Source organism: Etheostoma cragini, chromosome 5 (genome assembly GCF_013103735.1).
Source record: "Etheostoma cragini isolate CJK2018 chromosome 5, CSU_Ecrag_1.0, whole genome shotgun sequence".
Classification (NCBI taxonomy): Eukaryota; Metazoa; Chordata; class Actinopteri; order Perciformes; family Percidae; genus Etheostoma; species Etheostoma cragini.
Genome location: NC_048411.1, coordinates 12,367,490 through 12,383,674, shown reverse-complemented (window position 1 = coordinate 12,383,674; position 16,185 = coordinate 12,367,490). Strand labels below are relative to the sequence as shown.

The window sequence follows — 16,185 nt, the reverse complement described above, 5'->3', positions numbered from 1 at the left end:
AACATTGCCAATTTTACTATGCTAATTATTCCTTGATTAATCGCCATGGGTATTTGATTAAACGCTGCTCTCCCCTAAACTCTGTAAAACACAAACTCACCACCATGTGATGGTTCTGCTAGTTTTGGATGCTGTTTGCATTTACTCACAAATGTATGTGTGGACAGGAGGGAGTGAGAGGCTGCACAAAGAAGAGGCGAGTGATGAAGATGAGAATACTGAGTACTTTGATGCCATGGAGGATTCCCCTGCCTTTATCACAGTGACTGCCACTGAGAACACACAGCAGAGGTCAGTCACACACAGGGATTCATATTTTCTTCATTTAGCCAAACAGCAGGACAACTGGAAGGCAGATACAGGGATAAAGTTTTATTTGAGTTTTAATATTTAGTCTGCATGTGTACATGTGTCTATAACATGTGTAATAAACCATTTCTGTGGATGCTCTAGTTTGTCAATATACAGTCCTTTCAGGATTTTGCGGCCTTTTTTGAGATTGTTGCAGCCCAAATGCCTGATTTTGCAGGAGCTTTTGTAAAGATTTGTGATAAAAGTTGCAATGTTTTTTATAATTTTGTTGCAAACAGTGAAAGTTGCAAAAAAAGTTAAAATTTCTTTTTTTATAGTTCTTTAAAAATAAAAACGAAACTTGTTTTGGGGAGAATAAAATTACTCTGGGCTTAGTTTACTAGTATCCTTACCAGAAAAGGCTCAGGAGGCTGCTAATGTTGGTGTAATATGAAAATGGCTGGTGGATTTAAGAAAAAAAATTCTTTATTAAATTAATCGAATTTGAACATATCTGTCAGTAGCTTGTTGATCTTTCCATTTTTAAATTATTTCCTATCCTGGGCTTGGGCACATTGATTTATACGGATAGATAAAGGACCTATTGGACTTTAACTTATCATTGCACTGAGAATAACAAGCGTAGCTGTCCTCAGTTTAGGTCATCCTGTACATCTTATCTCCGGTTCTTTCTGGATCTACCGTGTGTATGTTTTCTGTATGTGGGAGGGGGGAACTGAGCAGCAACCCCGTCTGCCCAGGTTGGCCTGCCTCAGAGAGCCCGCAGGATTGAAACAGTAACAGCTTTCAGCTACTTCAGAGTGAAACAACTCTACAGCGGACTTTGATGTTAAAATGTATACAGGTTGCCAGGACGGTCTGAAAGGTTTTGCAAGGTCTTTCACCGTACGTTTTGTTGGTAAATGTGAGATGTTCGAGTCACACACTTTTTGTCTTCATATCAGAAACAAGGAAATTACTTTGGCGAAGTACGAGTGACGTCAACCCGTTGTCACTCCCGCTTGGTCATTGGCTCTCAGTCACATATGGAAAAGTTGCGGTGATTGGTCAAAATTGCTGGAGGGACAGATAGTGAATTTGACTTGGGCTGGCAGCTGGACAGGCGTCTCGTGATGGCTCATGGTGTGACAACTTACACTAACCTACACACACACAAATTACAGAGTGTTTGCTTTACTTTTACCCTTGACTGCTTTCCTGCAGCAAATAAACTCTCTGTTTTTATTTTTGCTCTCTCAGTACATTACTTTATAGCTTATTTGCTAAACTGAAGTCAGTCAGTCTCTGGCTGGCAACTCAATTTAACAGTTACACACACAAAAATGGATGTGTGTGTGTGTGTATGTCTGTGTGTGTGTGTGTGGGGGGGGGGGGGGGGGGGGGGGGGGGGGGGCATTGGCTGATAGCATTGAGTGTTTTTATATGTCCAGTGCTCATTGTACAAATGTGTTTATTCTCTTCCAGGCGATCTCAGAGTAATTTGAGCGGAGCAAGCGGAAGTCAACCCAATCACTGGAACCAAGACGATCATGTAGGTGTCTTCCTAAAAGGACTGACAATTGTGGACATTTCTGACTTTTTTAATTTCAAACTAGAATTATTCGTGCTGCTGGAAAACTCATAGCTCATTGATTTATTTATATCACCCTCTTTAATTGCTTTTCTCAAAGTCCCCCTTTCTACCCTACAGTCATTACACACACACAGTCCCGCACTGTCATTGTCACCCTTGTGGTGCCAAAGATACACAGCTGTGTTGTTCCATTAAATGTTAATTACCAGTCAAACATCTGCACTTCTCTCCCTCAACTCTCCCTTGCTTCTTCCTCTCTCTTACACACATCTGCGTCCTCTGTTCCCTCCTGTCTGTTACTTGCTCTGTCATTCTGTCTCCACATGGTGTTGTGCTGCAAAGCTGTCCATAAGCTGAAAGTATTCATCAAACTTGTATATATCAAATATGCTTTTCACATAAACTTAAAGAACACCATCTCATCCTATAACCCTTCCCTTCAACCTAATTTCAGATGTCTCCAAGCTTTAATGATGTATCAGGGAAGGAGCTGCAGCCCCGCAGACAGAGACGGACTCGTGTCCCAGACAAGCCCAACTACTCTCTCAATTTGTGGAGCATCATGAAGAACTGCATTGGCAAGGAGCTCTCCAAAATACCCATGCCTGTAAGTGTAGAAGGCAAGGCCCTCCCTCTTGCTGAGCGGTAAACATAAGTCTGTGTGTGTCTCACATCTTCTTGATCTGCCCGTTCAGGTAAACTTCAACGAGCCTCTGTCGATGCTGCAGCGCCTCACCGAGGACCTGGAGTATCATGAGCTTCTGGACAAAGCAGCACGTTGCGACTCCTCCCTGGAGCAGATGTGCCTGGTCGCTGCCTTCTCCGTCTCATCCTATTCCACCACGGTCCACCGAACAGCCAAGCCCTTCAACCCCCTCCTGGGCGAGACCTACGAGCTCGATCGACAAGAGGAGTTTGGCTACCGCTCGCTGTGTGAGCAGGTAACAGCATGGCCACAGGGAGTTTTTGCTCACACACTCACTGATGTGCATTCACACACATGACACACAGCCCGTGTTCTCACAAACAAGTCGTTTGCTTCCTAAATGAATATGCTCTTTATGTCTATCTTTCTTCTAAGGTGAGCCATCACCCCCCTGCAGCTGCACATCATGTGATTTCCCAACGAGGCTGGACCCTGTGGCAGGAAATCACCATTGCCAGCAAGTTCCGTGGCAAATACCTCTCCATAATGCCTCTGGGTAAGACATTTTATATTAAGTGGGTAGCAAACAAACTACATGTGTAAAGAAAGGTTCCATCATGCAAATTTAACAGCTCCAATACCAGACAGAGTTTACTCCACATCCCACTTGAGAGTAGTAGATGACTTAGCTGCCTCCCACACCATCTAAAGCCAGAGGAGCGGGTGTGAAAATGAATTAGGAGGGTTTTATGACTCTTTGGCACATAAAGTGTATAAAGGGAGCTCTCTATTGCATTGGGACGGCAGAGAGGTCTGTGGTCTGTAGGCTCAGATAAATGAGAGATTTGATAGATGCAGGTCCCGCCAAGGGATGCAGTGGTATTTATCTGTCTTCTTTCTCATCCCGTTATATGCCTGCTGTGAGAGCCTATGTAATAGAAAGTGTTTATGGTCAAATGCATGTTATCAATCTTCCAGGTTTAGGTCACACTGGAAATAGTTGGAAATGCACTGCATGAACACATACATGTGTTAGATGATGTGTTTTTCCGCTGCTGCTGGTAGAATTGTACATCTTCACAATAGCATCACACAAAACAAACCTCCAATGTAACACTAACACAATGCAGTGTAACACATCACTTTTATGATTGCAGATTGGTAACAAAGCAGCGGTGACATTTCCTTTCTCATATAGCCTTTTGTCCCTGTCTCTCCCCAGGTGCTATTCACCTACAGTTCCACTCCAGCGGGAACCACTATGTGTGGAGAAAGGTTACCTCCACAGTGCACAACATCATTGTGGGCAAGCTTTGGATTGACCAGGTCAGTTTGTGAGAACCTCTGTTTGGTAACCATTCATCTACAGCTCCAAATCACAACCCTGCATTAAAGGAAGGGTTGGTAACTATTTTCAATAAACACTTTTCATATTTTGTTTTTAATGGTCTTTACATCCCAACAGCAAAAAAATATTCATCGGCTCTGAAAAATAAGCAAAAAAGATATGTTATCTGCAGCTACTATAATCGTCTAAAAACTCCCACCAATCACTGCTTGATCTGCTTGGAAAGAACCAATGAAACGCATCCTTTTCCCACTGTGCCCCTCCCTTGTATGAGCCTGAGCTAAATGCGCGTTTTCGCTGCATTGCTAACAGCCGTCATGTTTGTTTTAAACATTCGTTATGATAACATTAGGTGTTACCTTTCCAGTGAATGAGTCATGACGTAAAATTGCGGTCCTTTCTCCGCTCTGAAGCAGGGACGGAACGGTACTCATGCACGTCTGTGTGTTGTTCGGAGCCCCGAGCGTTGGGGGAGGGGTTACACACAGCCCCGAGGAGATGCTACTTTCAAATCTTGCTAGCGTTTAGCTTTTAATGCCTCTGATCCTCCCTCCAGTGGTCTATAGATGTTTGTTCCTTCCGTGTTGCAGGGGTAGTGTATGAAGCAGAGCAAAATGCTGTGAAAAAAGAAATATAGGTCTAACAGCACATGAATAAGAAGCTTCTCAATCTCTAGGGATATATCTTCAGCTTTGATCTCTAAAACAGCCTAAAATAACTGTCTCTTCTTTCTGTGAGATGGTCCAATTATTTAGAGGGAGGTGCAGGCTTCACATCTGCGTGTCTGTCTGTCTATCCGTCTGTGCAGAATTGTGTGTGTAACCGTGGAAGAAGACATTCACTTACATCTCTGAATTATTCCATTGGTGTGTGGAAAAAGGAGATATTTGCTACAGACTACTATAGGAATATCAGCACTGGCTTATTATTAGCGTAATGAGTTTGTAATATGGAATTGTATACAAATATCCTGTTTCTCTTGGATATTTATGGCATTTCTTTGGCAGTGCTCATGCTGATATGTGATTAAAGATACCCTGTGGAGTTGTCTGTATGTTCAGCATTTTGCACTAAAACACTAACTAATTTATTCAGTGCATTTCCTACCACACACAAACATCGCACAATCTCTTTCCTGAGTACACTGCAACCCCCAATGTTTATGTTTTGTGATTACATTGTATTGTGCTCTTCTGTGGTTTTGCTATTTTTGGATACAATGTATGACAATATACAATATACAACATGGGCTGTTATCGGTATTTGGCTATTGCCATGTAAGTTTGAGGTACCAGTCTAGCTAAAACAATACCATCTCTACGTTGATACAAATTCCTTTTCCAACTTCAGCTTATCAACCAAGAAAAAGTCTCACCAATGTTTACACTCTTACTTTTTATTGTATTCTGCATTCAATACTTTTCCCTTCTCCCACCACTTCCACACATAACTCTGCCACTCCGCTGCCCTCTGGTGCAAAATGGTTCCATCCAAACAAGTCCATGTCAAACTATGGAAACTATAGTACTACTGCTTTCTCTGCTGCCTGATGCCAGCCAGTGGCAAACTGTGATGTCGGGGGCCCAGTAGGGGAAATCACTGAGGTTGATCTATGCAGCATCTGCATATTATGATCCATGAGATTTTAAATGTATTGCTGTTAGATGCTAGCCTGGATGCCAACCGAATTTAGCCCCGCCCACAACATTTGAGGTTGGGAAGTTTGTATTTGGACTAGAATCTGAGTATGACGACATCAGGCTAGTTAGATGCCACAAACGGCATCAAACAGTGTGTCACAGGGTTATGAGACTTAAAAGGTACAGCATGGCCATCAGCATTGGCCAGCATGGTACCTTTAAAGCACCTGAAAACCTGTTTACAAAAATTATTTTTCTATAAAATCATAGAATCAATCAGGATATTTTTCTCTGTCTCTGCTGTAAACACACTGGTAATAGTGTTGATATGCTATGATTCTCTCTGTATGTTTGTCTGTCTCACTCTGTTTCTGTCTGTATGTGCAGTCAGGGGACATCGAGATTGTGAATCACAGGACGAAGGAGACCTGTCAACTCAAATTCTCTCCCTACAGTTATTTTTCCAGGGATGTTCCACGGAAGGTAAATGCTTCCTTTCCACACTTACATATCAGATGTTGGCATGACATCATACAATGAGGGGTTGATTTGTCTGATGCTGCCTCCTGCTGGACAGTGCCAACAAATATATTCATACCCACAGTAGTGTAATCTAGAAGAAGCTCACAGATATGAGGTCACATTGCATTGAGGTAACCTCCTTTGAAAGCTTAGCAATTATCTAAAAATGGGGCACAATGCTGCCCTTCTTAGTAGTGACTGATATGGGAAAAGTTAAAGGAAATTTACATCTAATAACATTAGGATACAGCTGGACTTGCAGAAAGATGGCTTGTTTTAGTTTCTTTTTCCCTGCATTCTGTTTTTTTATTTTATTTTGCCCTTTTTCAGGTGACAGGTATGGTGGCAGACAGTGAAGGCCAGGCTCACTACATCCTTTCTGGTACATGGGATGATACAATGGAGAGTGCCAAAATCATTCATAGCAGCAGAGGGGGCAGTGGATCAGAGGGCAAGCAGAAGACCGTCTATCAGACGTTGTCCCCCAAACTGCTGTGGAAGAAATACCCTCTCCCGTAAGTCTCAGTAGCCTCATAAGGCAGAACATTGCAATAAAGTAGTCAGCATAACAGATGCAATGTTCAGTCAATATTTTTGATTGTACAGCATCCCACCATGTAACTCCCTTTAATTTCCTCTTGCTCTCTCAGGGAGAACGCTGAAAACATGTACTATTTCTCAGCGCTGGCACTAACTCTGAATGAACCGGAGGAAGGAGTGGGACTGACCGACAGCCGTCTAAGACCAGACCAGAGGCTGATGGAGGAAGGGCGATGGGATGAGGCAAACTCAGAAAAACAGAGGCTAGAGGAGAAACAAAGAGCCGTGAGGAGGAGGAGGGAAGCAGAGGCCTCAGATGCTGTGGATGAAGGTATTGATTTTTGGGGGGGTTTCTGTAGTAAAAGTGACATTCATTTTCTGCTTTGACCATGTTAGGTTACAGTTGGAGCACTGTTGGGCATGAAATTAAGTTAAATCCGTTAAATTATCAGTACAAAAGATAAGCAACTAAATTAGAAAATGTCCATTTTCTTAATTATTTTTTAGTTAAAAAGCCCCAAATGCTGTACATAAGCACAAGGAGAGAAGTTAACAATCCAATGCATTTCTATGAACAACAAAAAAGTGACCTTCAAACATTTAGTAGTCTTTAGTAGAACGGGCACTCTAGCTAGCTTCTTTTCCATAGCAAATACAGCTGAAACTCATGGGTATTGTAGTATTTAGAGCCTAGTAGATACAACCGTTTTGAAGGTCAGAAAGCACGTCTTAACACAAAAGGTTTGGTACAGTACAAGCCAGACTGAACTGTACGGAGAACTCAGCTGTGTGTGCGTATGTGTGTGTGTGTGTGTGTATGTGTATGTATGTGTGTGGTTGTGTGTGTGTGTGTGTGTGCGTGCGTGTGTGTGTGTGGGTGTGTGTGTGTGTGTGTGTGTGTGTGTGTGTGTGTGTGTGTGTGTTGGATTGTATTTGATGTACCCATGACTTGTCTTTCTTTTCCTCCCTCTATTGGTGGTCAGAGTGTGATTATGACTCTGGTGAGTGGGGGTTGCCCAGTGTCCCTCTGTTGTGCATCACTCCCCACACACACACACACACACACACACACACACACACACACACACACACACCGTCCTCTGTGTGTCCTCCGTGTGGTCTGCCTCTGTTTGGGAACTGCATGATACCCTTTTCCTGTCAACTTTTCCAGAAAAAAACTAAGGAAAAAATTACTTTTTCCTGGATACATGTGACATTTTCATTTAATAATATGTAACATGAAATAAATTATACAAGTCTAAAATCAAGGATTGTTAATGTGCTATGATAAAGCCACATTAGCAAGTGATTCATTTGCACTGCATTGTCATCCTGTCTATTTGATTGTTCGTGGACTGGCCAACAGTAAACAAGTTACTGTTTGATTTAAGATTCAAAATTGTTTATATGGAATCCCACAATGAGGAATTTCAAAATTCTGCAGCAGCAAGGGACAGGGGAACAAATACAAGATGCTTTTCAATCTGAGTTAAATCCACATCCACTCCTCCAGCCAGCTTGTCGAGCTGCCATTTCTCCCTCTCTCGTTTCTGTATTAAGGAGCAGATGAATTATTCAGAGGAGGGAGTTCCAAAACTGTGATTCTAATTTTTCCGTTCACCATGATCGATCCACGTCTTTGCATTGCACACATCATGCTCATGTTTATTTTATTGAGCTCAGTTAACATTTGGACCAATCCCAAAGGCAGTGCAAAGCGATTGATTGCTTCCGCTGTATATGCAAATGTATGAAGGCAAATTGTTTGCTCAGTGAATTGTCTGCAAGTATGGCTTTTCCACTAGAGTGCGATTAAATGACAGCAATGAGTAACACCCGTGCTTCTTCCTGCAGGTAAAGAATACGAAGGCTACCAGCCGTTGTGGTTTCACCAGAGGAGGGATTCAATAACTGGAGAGACAAACTTTGTGTACAACGGAGGTTACTGGGAGGCGAAGGAGAGACAGAACTGGAGCATGTGTCCTAACATCTTCTAACCCAGGAACTCCGCCAGGATCACTTCTAACCTCACCGGACAGGGAACTGCTCTGCTTCTGGTCCTTCAGCAATGGGGCTCACCTGGCTTACGAGCACCATGTGGACCTTTTATTGAGCATGAGAATGTGTATGTTTCACACACTCTCGGATTACCTCCAAATGTACACTCTCATTCTGTTTTTACTATCGAGAAAAAGAAGGGGCGTTCCCTGAGTCTTTGACGCTTTACTGAAACAACACTGAGATCATGTGTGGATGTGAGGTGGTGTTGGAGTTGTAACATCACAATAAAGACACCTGCACACTCCTAAAATCAGGTGCTCGATAAATCTAATTCACAATGCACTTTTCTGTTTTCACCCCATTTAAGAGTTAGTACTGATTGGACAGAAACCCATATCAAAGGAGCTCCCGTTTCTAGACTTGCAACTAACAGGGAAGAAATGAACAGGCACATAGACGCAGAACAGTGTTGAACACATGTCAGTTTTTCAGGGTTACAAGAAAAGTGTCCTCATTCTTAGTTTTATTCAGCACAATAGATACTATGGCAGTAATACTGTATACATCTTTAATCAGTTCCCTCTTTCTTTTTCAAGTGCTCCTTATTTGCCCCTTTTAGTTGCCTTATAGGATAAGGCTTCAAAATGTTGTTTGGAAAATTCTGGGTAATAGATGTTATCAATTATGCAGTCACAACGATTTCAAAATTAAATCAATAAAAAGGCCTTCAGGAAAAATATTTACATTGATAACTACATCCAAATAGGTAACATAGCCTAAGATAATGCAATGCAGCTCTTTATACATGTATGAAATGAATGCAGCTTATTTTCACAGTCCTTTGTCAGCATGTCAGTTTTAATACTTTTAGCTATTATTATTTTATTTTATAATTCCTTTTTTTTTTTATCAAGACAAACTGGGCAGAGCCAGGTCCAGTATGTCATTGGTGGTGGTAAAACGGTCCCTGAGAAACATGAAAACTGCTAAAAAGATATCAAATAAATAAAAGTGGCCAATTTAATGAATAATGATACGGTCATTCTGACAATAAGCAGGATGAAATAATGTTTCATAATAACAAGCTGTGTTTTCAAAAATATAATGGTTTACTTCACAATTGTATGGTTATATTATACATGTTGTTTGTTTACTTTTCATAACCAACAGCTAATATTTGATTGGGCAAACCATCTTTTTTATACAGCAGAGGCTGGCTTGTCTGAATTGATGAAATATGCAGCAGTGCAGAAACATATTCTATTTGGTGTGAATGTTGGGAGTTTCCCTCTAGAAATGAAGTAGTCAGTTAGACTAGAGTCCATGTAGAGATAATATATTGCTGCTTATAATTTAATATGTTGAATATAAATTGCATCTATGCTTCATTGCATGTCAGTCATCTACACATCCTTCAGACATCTTACATTTGTGATTCTGTTTGGTAAAATTCTGCAGTAGTGAGTCCTTTAGTTGTGACACACTGAACATCCATATCACTCTAATCTTCATCAAAGAACTAATTAAGCACTTTTCACTGTGGTAGATCATAGGTAAGTAGTACATATCTCTGTGTTGATGTTGACAAAATTTCACACTTTTCATGTACTTTACCTTGTCCTCTGGTGCTCTCCCATAGCAACACGTACCGTATCCTTGGTGACCATCTTCAGTGCATCATTGTCAGTGAGCATATAAAATAGTATAAAGTCTGTACCAAAGCACTGAGACATTTGGTGATTACCACCCAGTACATACAGGAACTTGTTGTTTTCTATGTTGGTACAAGCTCCACAGCCTCCATCAGTCACTAGTTTGTAGTTCTTTTTCCAGTTGGACTACAGCACGTTAAACTGGACCGTTTTCTCGGAGGAGTCCATCGTGGCGTCAGCTGAGAGGAGGCAGGGCTGGTTCCTGTAGCACACCTCTGTGCAGTTAGCTCCGGCCACAGGTGAATCCCCCCGACTACCGCTCCAGCTCAACTCAGCTCACATGTGTAGTCCTTTAGTTCGGTGTTTGTGGACATGCTGATCTGCGATCAGCTCACAAAGGTAACCCTCGGTCTTTAGCCTTTAATTGACTGAACAAGGGAAAAAGTCCCCTGACCTGTGCACTACATGTCTACGGAGACAATTGTTTTGAAAACCAGTTAGTATTTTTTGTAATTATTGTTAGGAATGTAGAATCCAAGACTGGAGGTATTGTATCTACCATCTAGTCTATTTGTGTGAATATTTTGTGATAAAAGAAGGATATTGTGAAATGAAGATCACTTATACTAAGCTGAGTATTAAGTTATCTGTACAGTAAAAACAAATTGATTGAAGGAGCCTGATGGATTTGCTGTAGTTTTAACTTTTCCTCCAGACTGATTGTGCAAAGCTGGATGTTAACTCTGAGGCACCCTCAATTTGGCTGCAGATTCTGGTTTTATACTTTCAAAAACTGTCTTAACACACTGAACATATTTTTTTATAGAGTACTTGATGCTAGCACATTAGTAAGTGTGGTTCGGTGATGATTTCATCTGGCAACACATCTGGCAATTTCTCTGATGTGCAGTTCATAAAGATGGATGAAATGCGCTAGAAAATAACTAAATTCACATAGAATATTCACATAGAGTGAAGATGTTCAGAATGATAATAAGATCTGGTAAAATGTAAATTGTGAGAATCATCTGTGAATTAATGATTTAATGTTGAAATGAATGATGCTTTTTTGCACAAAATATGCTTCTTTTAACCATTTACATAAAATGTGTTAATACCTTGACATGCTCAAAAAATAATTGTATATTTTTGGAAACACACTTTCAGAAACAAGCGTATTTCCCAAAATGTAATTTTGCTAATTACTGCTTTGGTTCTCTTGTTTATCCACTTCACACAGACTCAAACATCGTTAAGCACGTATGTAGACACAAGCTTTTGATATAGGTTGTGTACTCTTAAAATCATATCAAGGGTGTCACATATGAGAATGGACAGGACACTGTTGCATTTTTCATTATTGCGGTTTTGAAACTGTATGAATGGAAAGTTAGTCTGTGATTTCCTTTCTCAGCGATCAATTGAAATACTTTATTAGAGATATATTAAATATATTGTGTTTGAGACGATTTTATATTTTAGAATACATGTTATATTTTGAATGATAACAGAGAGCTCATCATATGTTTTAATCAATGGATTTCCAAATAATGTAACCTCAGTACTTGATGGTGACTTTCCTGCTGAGGTTGCCCCAGCGAGGGCCGACACGCTATCGGACAGCTAACACAGTGAGGTGCAAACGTGTTAGCACAACAGAAGTATCGTCTGCCTCATGCAGAAGGGGAAAACAACCAAAGCGTAGGTTCAGAGTATACTGTTGAGTAAAAAAAACTTAATTAGGCTTCCCTTTCTGTTAGGGTTCTAATGTAAACCCCCTCTCATCTCATCTCGTTTCATATCACGTAATACACTGTAGCGAGATTTCTTCGCCTTCATTTTTACGCTTTTATTGTCTACCTTCTCATGGGTGCCATTGTTCTTATTTAAGTGTGTTTTCATTCTGTTGTTTATGCATAATGAGCTTGATTTGAGTGACTGTGTGGCACACATTTCCTTTTCATTCGATGCTTCACAGTTTGGTGGCAAAACTAAACTTATGAAGAGGAGGACATTTTTCTTGCGTTGTCTAAACTGAAACATGCTTCTTCTCGGACTGGGACTCACGGCTTTGTTGTGGGACAGGGATATTAATAATCTGTATGATGGTGAACGTTATGAGACACATGACATCAGCGGCCTGGTACAGAAGGTCAAAGGTGATTGACCTGCCTTGAATATTACTTCCCCCAAATACACACATGTGTATTCAGGTGTAACTGCGGATTTGCTTCTTTTTTTAAATTGTGTATTTTCTCCCTTAATTTATACTTGTATAACATTGTCCTTACATGACAAAGACATAATAATGAAAAAAGAAGATAATAAAGTTGTTAATGTTGAAATCTGTCTGCTTTATTTCATTATGGGGTAGCTTTAAATGACATATTTGCAATTGTTCGGCAGTTTTAGTGTAATAAAGTGCCAATTTATAAATTTATTTATTTATAAATTTAATAATAGACATCCCTAAACTGTTTTCATTCCTGAGGCTGTATCCTTTACAGTATAAGTAAGTATAAGCCACTTTGCCTCCAATGTACGTTGAAAACAGCAATAGAATAGTATGTAGAAAAAAGGCATTACAAAGTCATGTAGGATATGTTGTAAAAAGTCATAAAAAAGTAATTGTATAGTAGATCCAAAAAAAATCCTAGAATAGCATTGATATAATAGAAAAGTGATAAAAAAGTTTCAGCAAAGTAGGTCAAAATGTTCATAGTACATACAGTATGTCAAAAAACGTCATTGTATTTATTGAAAAAAAGTCATACTATGGTATGTTGAAAAATTTATAAAAAGTAAATGTATAGTATATCAAAAACAGTCATAGGATGTAAAAAAAGAAGTGATTAAAGACATGGTAGAGCATTGTTGTGTAAGCTTCTTGTGCTTCTAGTGAATTAGAGTTAGTGAATTAGTTTAATTAGAGAATTAACCAAGTCTGGTTTTTGGTATTTTAATATAGTTGCAAGCAGGAATACAATTCACCAAAGCACAGGCAGTACTATTGTAGAAAAGCTTTTTTAATGAGTAAGCAGATTCTCTGAGTATATTTATCCTTCAGGGGGGGGAAGGTCCCCGTTGTTGGTAAGCATGACTCAGCTCTATTGGCAGACGATCCCAGAAGACAAAAAACAACAGGAGACATCTGTTGGACAGGGGTCACTCTGTCTTCGTCACACTATCGTCCAAGTTCCTTTATCTCTAATCTGCCTTCAGAATTGGATGTGCTTAGAAGTGTAGTGAGGGAAGTGTACACTTTCATTTCAGTATGAGAGACAAAAACCAAAGGTCACATGTAAATGTAATTTTCCCATTACAGCATGTTGAAATAAAAGTTGTTGTATAGTACATTTAGAAAAAAAAGTAATGTAAAAAAAAAGAGATGGTTACAAAAGTAATAGATAAGTATGTCAAAAAAATAGTCATTGTATAATTTGTTGAAAAAGTCCTGAAAAGGTCATGGTATGGTGTGTTGAAGATATAAATAAAAAAGTCCACACAAAAAAGCTTAGACCGAACACGGGAATTGAACCTGAGTCAAAATCTGCAGGGCCTCCTTACTGGTGTTATTTGGAGCATTGTTAACCGCTACGCCATATGTCACCAAAGCATTATATTGAAACAGTCAGCAAAGTCAAAGTATAGTATGTCAAAAGATTTGATAAAAAAGTGAGAGTACATAGTATAGTATATCAAGAAATTTAATAAAAAAGCCAAAGTATGTCGTAAAACATCCTAGTATAGAATGTTTAAAAACTCCTAGTACATAGTATAGTATATGGAAAAGTGTGATGAAAACGTTACATTTTAGAATGTCAAAAATGTTTAATGTAAAAATGTAATAATTTAGTAAGTTGAAAAAAGTGATAAAATATCATAGTATACTATTTCAAAAAAGTGATAAAAATGTCATAATATAATTTGTCAAAAAAGTCATGTTATAGTATGTCAAAAATGTTCACAGTATAGTATGTCAATAAAAAGTGATAAAAATGTCATAGTATACTATGTCAAAAAAGTGATAAAAAGTTATTGTATAGTATGTCAAACATGTCATAGTATTGTTTGCTGGAAAAAGTGATGGAGATGTCATAATATAGAATGTCAAAAAAAGTGACAAAAATGTCATAGTATAGTATGTCAGAACTTTTCATAGCTAAATATTTCAGAAAAAGTTCTGAAAAGATTAAATGTATAGTACGTTCCTGGGTCAGAGGGCCTATTTGTGGTTGCTGTCTGAAGCGTTGATAGCAGTTGATACCGATGATTTATCTTGAAGACTGTCCGCAAATCCAAAGTATAATATTTCAACAAAAGGTTATAAAAAAGTCATAGATAGTATAATGAAAAATGTGATGAAAAAGTTATAATATGGTATGACAAACGTTTTCATAGTTTAGTATTTCGAAAAAAGTCATAATATAGTATATTTTGAAAAAGAGTCACACTATGGTATTTAGAAAAAAGGGATTTGGTAAAAAGTAAAGGTATGTCAAAAATGTTCAGTTTAATATGTCGAAAAAGTACTGAAAAAGTCACGGTATAGTATGTTGAAAAAATTCATTAAAAAGGCCACACAAAAAAAGCCATAGTCAAAAAAGTGATTAGAAAGTCATGGTAAAGTATGTCAACAATGTTCATAGTATAATATTTTAAGAAAATGAAAAAAAATGTCTTAATATAGTATGTTGAAAAAAGGATAAAAATGTCATAGCATAGTATTTTGAAAAAATGTATTAAAAAGTCCACACCAATATGGTTAGCCTGGACACGGGAATTGAACCTGACTCAGAGAGAGCAGTGCTGATGGTGCTATTTCAAGCGTTGTTAACCAATAGGCCACATGTCCCCGATACAGAAACATAGAAAACAGTCAATCAAAAGTATGGCATGTCGAAAATGTGATGAAAACGTTATAGTGTAGTATGTCAAAAAAGTTCATTGTATACTAGTTGAAAAAAGTGATGAAAAAGTGATAATATAGTATGTCAAAAATATTCATGATACAGAATGATGAAAAAGTGATAAAAACTTCACAACATTGTATGTCAAAAAAGTGATAAAAAAGTCCAAGTACACTATGTCAAAAAAGTGATGAAAATGTCATAGTACAGTATGTCAAAAACCTTTATAGTATAGTGTGTTGAACAAAGTGATAAAAATGTTCATGGTATAGTATCTCAAAAAAAGTGATAAAAATGTTCATGGTATAGTATCTCAAAAAAAGTGATAGAAATGTCATAATATAGTATGTCAAAAATGTTCATAGTATAGTATGTTAAAAAGTGATAAAAACGTCATAGTATATTGTTCCGAAGTAATGTTGTAGTATAGTATGTCCAACATTTTCTTAGTATAAAATATCAAAAAAGTGCTGAAAGAAATCATGGTATAGTTTGTTGAAAAGAATTTATGAAAAAGTCCACACACAATGATGAAAATGTTAGAGTATAGTAAGTCAAAAACGTCCACTGTATAGCAGTTGAAAAAAGTGATAAAAATGTCATAACATTGTCCGTCAAAAAAGTGATGAAAAGTCATAGTATAGTATGTCAAAAACGTTCATAGTATAATGAGTGAAAAAAAGTGATGAAAAAGTCGTAGTATAAAATGTCAAAAATGTTCATGGTACTGTATGTTAAAAAAAATGATAAAAATGTCATGGTATTGTCTGTCAAAAAAGTGATTAAAAAGTTTTATTATAGTATGTCAAAAAAGTATAAAAGTAAAGTATTCTATGTAAAAAAAAAAAGACAAAACTGTAGTATGTTAAAAAACTAGTATGTCAAAAGAAGTGATGAAAAGGTCATAGTATAGTATGTCAGAAATGAACATAGTATAGTGTGTCGAAAAAGTGATAAAAATGTCTTAGTATAGTGCGTTGAAAAAGTAATGAAAAAGTCATCGTGTAGTATGTCAAAAATGTTCATAGTATGGTATGTCGG

The 16,185-nt window shown here is 38.3% G+C and overlaps 1 protein-coding gene across 4 annotated transcripts in view; it reads left to right on the top strand.

The window, feature by feature from the left end:
• si:ch211-106a19.1 (uncharacterized protein LOC561797 homolog) overlaps window positions 1-11,225 on the top strand; it is a 50,573-nt gene extending 39,348 nt beyond the window's left edge. For all 4 annotated transcript variants that reach the window (XM_034871580.1, XM_034871579.1, XM_034871582.1 and 1 more), the window contains 10 exons: window positions 168-291; window positions 1,777-1,843; window positions 2,340-2,492; window positions 2,581-2,826; window positions 2,967-3,087; window positions 3,754-3,857; window positions 5,907-6,002; window positions 6,372-6,556; window positions 6,692-6,912; window positions 8,436-11,225. In XM_034871580.1, the coding sequence (XP_034727471.1) occupies window positions 168-291; window positions 1,777-1,843; window positions 2,340-2,492; window positions 2,581-2,826; window positions 2,967-3,087; window positions 3,754-3,857; window positions 5,907-6,002; window positions 6,372-6,556; window positions 6,692-6,912; window positions 8,436-8,578 (1,460 nt within the window). In that variant the 3' untranslated portion in view covers window positions 8,579-11,225. The remainder of the gene's footprint in view (window positions 1-167; window positions 292-1,776; window positions 1,844-2,339; window positions 2,493-2,580; window positions 2,827-2,966; window positions 3,088-3,753; window positions 3,858-5,906; window positions 6,003-6,371; window positions 6,557-6,691; window positions 6,913-8,435) is intronic.
• The last annotated feature ends 4,960 nt before the right edge of the window (window positions 11,226-16,185 follow it).